This window comes from Amborella trichopoda, chromosome 9, assembly GCF_054954075.1.
Source record: "Amborella trichopoda isolate Santa Cruz 75 chromosome 9, AtrichopodaSantaCruz75HAP2 v2.0, whole genome shotgun sequence".
Classification (NCBI taxonomy): domain Eukaryota; kingdom Viridiplantae; phylum Streptophyta; class Magnoliopsida; order Amborellales; family Amborellaceae; genus Amborella; species Amborella trichopoda.
The window spans coordinates 47,574,727-47,582,195 of NC_142344.1; the positions used below are offsets into that span (position 1 = coordinate 47,574,727).

Genomic DNA, 7,469 nt, shown 5'->3' on the forward strand with positions numbered 1-7,469 from the left:
AAGTCCGTGTAACCTGGCCAGGCCCTGTTTGATTTGGCCAGTTTTTCCAACATTGGTTTTGACATATTCAAGCACGCCTTTCTCTTTTTATTCTCTAATGTGGGATTAGAACCCATAACTTCTATCTTTTAGTAAATGCTATGATGACTCTCCAAAGATTAAGGCTTTAAAAATGATATTATTTTGATCTAACAACATATACATTTTTAAAGCAAAAATACTCATAAAAGGTATACTGTGCTAGTGAGAGATATTCAGTCCATCCAAGGGCAGATTGGAATAGTATTTGTCATCCCTCATTTTGAGGACCATAGAGGCATTTTTTTCACTTCAAATGTGGCATATGTATTCTAGTCTCATATATGAATATCACAAAAAAAATTTGAAAATGTAAAATAACCTCCTAAAAAAAAAAATTTATTTAGAAGAGAGAAAAAAAATTATAGAATGGTCTAGTCAGGGGGATCTTTAATAAAAATAAATAACTGAGTTTTTTTAAGGGCTAAGAGCTTGTGCTTTGTTTATACTCAAAGATTTCGATAGAAATACTTCCGCTTGGTTTTCAGGCATGAACTTGTCACAGAGTGGGGTTTAGTAGAGAATGAGTCTTGTCAAATTACAATCAGGGCGAGAGTCCGACCAGAGGACCCTTCCTCGCTCAAACAACTGGTATAGCCGGCTCTTTGGAATTGCCATGCTTGAAATCCATTCGAGAGTTTCAAAAATCGAGATAAATAGGGGAAGGGAATTAAAAGGTAATAGAGTAAAAGAGAATAAATGCGGGAAATAAATAAAGTGAACCTGAGGCAGGCTTAGGGCCTGATGCCCAGAGACGACGCCGATTCAGGACTAGTTCGAGTATGACTTTTCTTGAGATGTCAGAGATTTGACTGATTGAAAGTAGTGTATGTTGTTTTGATTTAAGTAAGAGTAGAGACTATAGTTGTTGTTTAGGGTTGGATCTGAATTGGGGTTTGAATGGGCAGAGTTTAGGTTAAAAATAATGGGAATTCAGACTGGCGGAGTCTAGATGCCAAAATTCTCTCTCTTTGTGCAACCTTTTGAAATGGGGATACATGCTTCAATTTATAGACGAGTTTCACTCATGTTTAATCACTGTCCAAAAGTTGTGATTGGGTCTGGACCGTCTGATGACCATTATGGCTGGCAAGTTTGCCAACAAAGGTGTCAACCTCGTTGACATGTAATGATTATTGTTCGTGTCACATGATATTTTGATATTACGGCTTGAGTGATTTTGGGCGGTGCCATTTTGCATATACAATGGAGCTATCACTTGCGTTGTTGTTTTGTGAAACTTCATTTTGGTCATTTTTGGACTGAGACGAGGGTGCAACCTTCGTTGGGTCATGATGGTGCCAGTTGTCTTTCTCGAAACTTGTTCTTGGGCAGTGATTTCGACCAATAAAATACTGCCAGTTTCGCCAAGGAGCTGCCATCATTGTTTGTGTTAATGATGATTAATCATTAGGGGTCAGTTTCCTCATTCTGATGTTTGGCGAATGGCGATTATTTTGGCCAATTAAAAGGCAGTGAAGTTGCCAACCTCGTTGACATGTCTTGCCTTAATGTTGTACGTCCTCATTCCGATGTCTTATGGTTAAACCGTCATTTTCGACCAATCAGGAGGCGATGATGTTGTAAGCATTGTTAACGCCAATTGTACCTCTGTTTTCGGTAATGATAACAGTTTCCTCATTTTGATGTCAGGCAGTTAAACCGCCTTCTCTGGCCAATCAGATTCCAAAGTGCTTTGTGTGTGCGTTGGCGATGGTGGAACTTGCATTGCACCCGAAATTTCCTTAGAGCGATGGTAGAACCTGTGTTAGCTTTTTTCTCTTGTAGACACTTGTATCTTGCATTGATTTATCATTTTCGGCATTCTTTCTTCCCTTTCGAGGTTGGTTGAGGCTATTCTTACTGAGTTTAGACTTCTGCCCCTGGTCTGGGTAGTGAGGTATGATTCTTTTGGGTGTCGAGAAGGATTTAGGTCTTGGAGATGGCTGTCATGGGGATTTCGATTTTCATGTAGTTTTCTCAATCGGGATCGAGGTGCCAATATGCTTATCGAGTCCAAGAACCATTTTTTAGTATTTCTGTCTAAGTTTTTTGTTTTACTTCTTCACCAAAACTAAAAGGATGTGTTGCCATCTTTAGGGTGAAACACCTACCCTTTAAACCCACAAAATGGGGGAGGACACACCATCCGTCATTTTACAATTCCAATAATTGGGTTTCAAACATCTTATTAGAAATCAAGTGATAACAATTTTGAGTTGTCGTTATCTTTATTACCGAGTTTAACAGAGGATTCCTCTTTTCTCTCTACTGTACCGAGTCTAATGGAGGATCCCTCCTTTCTCTCTATTGTTGTAACCATATGCTTCTTTTAAACTGCATATATTCACTGTTTCTATCAATAAAAGAACAAGTCACACAGAGCATTCTTGATTTACATGGTATCAGAGCATTGTCACTGATCCATTGCCTGTTACTGTGCGCCCCTCGTTTTTCTCTATCTTTGCTGTCCCGAGCCCTGCTGCGACCCAATTCTAGCTAGAATCATTACATGTTGCTATGCGCCCTTGTTTTTCTCCATCTTTGCTGCCCTGAGCCCTGTTATGACCCAATTCCGACCAGCACTCCCTGAGCTCTGCTGTGACCCAACTCCGGTCAGCAGCCCTTCTTCGTACTTCTTCGCCTCCATCTCCATTCTTCTTCCACTCTACCACACCATCTTTGCTGCTGACCACATCTGCCCCTTTCATGGTCTTCCGCAACTCTTCGCCCCTTTACTGTGTTTTCTATTTTACTCTTTTCTTTCATCCAAACTAACCCCCGATTTTCCCTTATTCACTTAAACCTTTTCTTTTATGTATTTCCTTTAGTCCCTTCTTCCCCTGCTACCTTCCACTTTCTCTCTCTACAAAAAACAAAAAAAAAACAAAAAATCCAACAACGCCTCTTCGTTCGCTACTCTTTCTCTCCTTACTTCCCTTTTTGCTTCTCCTTCTTCATCTCGATCGCTCTTCCCATGGCACTCGATCACACCAAATTCACTGGAGAGGCTTCTGATCATTCCTCTCCCTATTTCCTTCATCACTCGGATAACCCGGGGTTGGTGCTCGTCTCCCAACTTCTCATCGGAGATAACTACCCTCTATGGAAACTGCCATAAGCACTGCTCTTGATGCCACAAACAAACTTGGCTTCGTCAACAGTACTATCACCAAACCAGCGATGGAGGTACCCACTTTCTCTGCCTGGAATCGCTACAACACAATGGTACTGTCTTGGCTCTGGAATGGTGTATGCAAAGACCTTGCTAATAACGTCATTTACTTCGAGACTGCGCAAGATGTTTGGGACAACCTTCAAGAACGATTTTCCCAAAGTAAAGCTGCCCAAATTTACTGCATTTCCAATCTAATTCAAGACCAACTTCCCATCTTATCATACTACACAACTCTAAAGGGTTATTGGGATGAGCTCGACTCCCTCTCTTCCCTTCCCCAATGCTCTTGTGGAGCTGCCAAGTAGATGTCCACACTCAAGCAAAATGAACGGGTCATTCAGTTTTTAATGGGATTGAATGATGCATTCTCGACTGTGCGCAACAATACTATCACAATGGACCCCCTTCCTGCAATAAGCAAAACTTACGCTCTAGTTTTGCAAGATGAGCGACAACGAAACATGCACTCCCACATGTCCCAGCCATTAGCGGCTGCAGCCGTGGCTGCTTCTTCCAACACCTCCTATGGTTGTGGATGTGGCAAGCCCAATTGGCAAAACTCCAAGTGCCGCACTGGTACCCGCTGCGAGCATTGTGGATTCTATGAATGCCGGAAGCTCCATGCTCTTCGAGGTCATGAACGCCCAAGATGTGACCACTGCGGTTTCTTTGGTCATGTTAAGGATCAATGCCACAAATTAAATGGCCCTCAAATTGGTCGTCCCACTGCTACTGCTACCTCCTCTCATGATTTCTCCAACAAAGACACTGTCGCTATTGGCAAAAGTTCTATTACTGTTCACTTGTCTCTTGAGCAACACAACCAATTGATATCTTTGCTCAACATTGACAACCGTTTATCATCAGCATACTTGGTAAGCATGCGCCTTTCATGTGCTACTTTTTCTTCTCAATCATCTCTTTGGATTATTGATACATGCGCATCCGACCACATGGCATCCTCTATGAACCTTTCCTTTGTCACACCTATTCCCCACCAACACCAATTAGTTCGATTACCCAATGGAGAAATTGTCACTGTTTCTCACAAAGGGTAGTGCTCTCTTTCTCCATCACTCATTCTTAATGATGTCTTATGCATTACTTCTTTCCGTTTGAATTTGCTTTCCATTAGTAAATTAACACAGACTCACAACTGTGCTGCCATTTTCTTTCCTAAAGGTTTTGTTTTTCAGGACCTATCTACGAAGAGGGTGATTGGCCTGGGTGAAGAATGTGACGGCCTTTATGTCTTCAAAGATCCAGAAAAAAACACATTCATGCAATCATGCTACATCATTTCAACTGTGGGACAACGGCTTGGGTCACCCCTCCAACCAACTATTGCAGGAATTATCATCTGCACTTTCTATTTCTCCTCCATTAAATAAATGTACTCCTTGTACTATTTACCCTCTAGCTAAAAAAACTAGAAATTGTTTTCCAATTAGTTCTACTAAATGCTTCTTTCCTTTCCAATTAATTCATTGTGGTATATGGGGTGCCCACTCTACACCAACACACACTAGAGCACGATTTTTTTAACTATTGTAGATGATTTTAGTCGCTGTACTTGGACCTTGTTGACGACTTTTAAAAGTGAAGCTTACTCGCATCTTAAATGATTTTGTACCATGGCTGAAACCCAATTCAATTCTATTGTCAAAACTATATGGTCGAACAATGGCTCTGAATTCCTTTCCTCTCAAATGCAAACCTACTTATACATCAACGGTCTTGCGTCAACACACCCCAACAAAATGGTGTCATTGAACAAAAACACCGTCATCTTCATGAAAAAGCCTGGGGCTTGCGTTTCCAAGCAGGATTACCCCTTACCTTTTGGGGTGAATGCATCTTAACAACCACTTGCCTCATCAACCGCTTACCTTCTCCTACTCTACAGGGAAAAACCCCTCATGAAACCTTGTTTCAATCCAAATCTCCATATCAACACTAGCGTGTCTTCGGGTGTTTATGCTTTGCTCACACTAAGAGCCACGACAAATTTGCTCCCCGTGCTCGAAAGTGTGTGTTCCTCGGTTACCCCTATGGCAAAAAACGCTACAAAGTTTATGACTTAGATGACCAAAAATTCTTTGTGAGCCGTGGTGTGATATTCCACAAACATGAGTTCCCCTTTCTCTCTGAACCTTCTCTTACCGCCTCTGCACCGTTACTTCATCCTCCTTCTGATGGTACCATTCACCACCGGCCGAGCTCATTCCTCTTTCCGCCGCACCAATGCTCCAACCGACTGTTCCCACCACAAGCACTACTACTAGTTCACCACCAGCAGCTGCTAGCCCCCCACTACGATGCTCCACTCGTACTCACTGGCCACCCGGCTGGCTTGTTGACTGCAAATGTGCCCAGATCACGACTTCCTCCCCAGCCAATCAATCCACTTAAGCAAGCCCTCCCTCAGGTACCCATAACCCCCTTAGTCATTCCATTTCTTATGACAAGTTTTCTGCTCCACATCGTGCTTTTCTTGCTGCTCTCACTACAAACCAAGAGCCTAAAAATTTTTCGTCTGCCTTTAAAAGGCCTTGTTGGAAAGATGCTATGACTGCAGAAATTACAGCACTTGAAGCCAATAACACTTGGATTGTTACTCCATTACCATCGGGCAAGCATGCCATCGGGTGTCGATGGATTTACAAATTAAAGTACAATACCGACGGTAGCATTGAACGCTACAAGGCTCGTCTTGTAGTCAAAAGGTACACACAAACTGAGGGAATCGACTATCATGAGACTTTTGCACCTGTGGCCAAGTTGGTCACTGTCTGTTGCTTACTCTCCATTGCCGCTACGCAAAATTGGCCTCTTTTTCAAATAGATGTTCACAATGCCTTCCTCCATGGCGATTTAACAGAGGAAATATACATGCAACCCCCACCCGGCTTTCCTTCCTCGGAAGGGGGAGAATGGTGAACCACTGATTTGTATATTCAAAAAATCTTTAGAAGGTCTCAAATAGGTTTCACGCAATTGGTTCTCCAAATTCTCTTCCGCTCTTCTTCACACTGGTTTTCAACAATCTACAACAGACTACTCAATGTTCACACTAAAAAAGTAGCATTGAATCACCATCATTCTCGTCTATGTCGATGACATCACATTGACGGGCAATGACAAATCCACAATTGAAATCATTAAACGAGTCTTGCACAATCACTTTAAAATAAAGGACCATGGTTTCTTAAAATATTTTTTGGGCATTGAAGTGGTTCGTTCCAAAAAAATGGATATTCCTCTCCCAACGAAAGTACACTCTTGACATTCTTGAAGAAACGAGACTTTTAAGTGCTAAACCTGCAACGTTTCCCATGAAACAAAATCTAAAACTCAACACCGAAGATGGCACACTGCTACTTGATCCCAGTTCCTATAGACGGCTTGTGGGTCGTCTCATCTACTTGACTATTACACGACCTGAAATAACTTTTTCAGTCAATTCCCTGACCTAATTCATGCAACATCCTCGTCAACCTCATATGGATGCTGCTCTTCGTGTTCTTCGATACCTCAAGTCAAGTCTAGGGAAAGACATCCTTCTACCATCGTCTAACAATCTCCAATTGTTGGGTTATTCAGATTTCGATTGGGCCAGCTGCCCCACCACACGTCGTTCTGTCATTGGTTTTTGCACCTTCATTGGCGAGAGCCCCATCTCCTGGCGCACCAAAAAGCAATCTATCGTTTCCCGTTCAACTGCCAAGGATGAATATCGGGCCACGGTCACCACCACATGTGAATTAGTATGGCTCAAACATCTCCTTCATGATCTCGGTTTTGCACATTCCCAACCCATGCACTTGTACTGTGACAACCAAGCAGCGTTACACATTGCTTCTAATTCAGTCTTCCATGAACGCTCCAAACGCATTGAGTTAGATTGCCATGTCGTTCGTGAAAAATTGCAGGCCAGAATCATCTCCACTAAGTATCTTCGAACGAACAATCAGCGGGCTGATATTTTCACCAAACCACTTGGCAAGGACCGCTTTGATTACCTTCAACACAAGTTGGGTATTTTTGATCCACACACACACCAACTTGAGGGGTAGTATTACCGAGTCTAATGGAGGATTCATCCTTTATCTCTACTGTACTGAGTCTAATGGAGGATCCCTCCTTTCTCTCTACTATTGTAACCACATGCTTCTTGTAAATTGTATATATTCACTGTTTCTGTCAATAAAAG

General features: G+C 42.2%; 1 protein-coding gene across 1 annotated transcript; it reads left to right on the plus strand.

Moving 5' to 3' along the window:
* Positions 1-2,439: 2,439 nt before the first annotated feature.
* Positions 2,440-4,735, plus strand: LOC148780575 (uncharacterized). Its single transcript, XM_088846348.1, has 2 exons — positions 2,440-4,131; positions 4,453-4,735. The coding sequence occupies exons 1-2, from the start codon at positions 3,562-3,564 to the stop codon at positions 4,645-4,647; spliced, it is 765 nt and encodes a 254-aa protein (XP_088702474.1). The 5' UTR covers positions 2,440-3,561; the 3' UTR covers positions 4,648-4,735.
* The last annotated feature ends 2,734 nt before the right edge of the window (positions 4,736-7,469 follow it).

Bases quoted from the DNA above. Each gene is read 5' to 3' on its own strand.
- LOC148780575 (XM_088846348.1), top strand. From the start codon at position 3,562: ATGTCCACACTCAAGCAAAATGAACGGGTCATTCAGTTTTTAATGGGA. The intron at 4,132-4,452 runs GTAAGCATGCGC...TTTGTTTTTCAG, and splicing joins GTTTATCATCAGCATACTTG to GACCTATCTACGAAGAGGGT.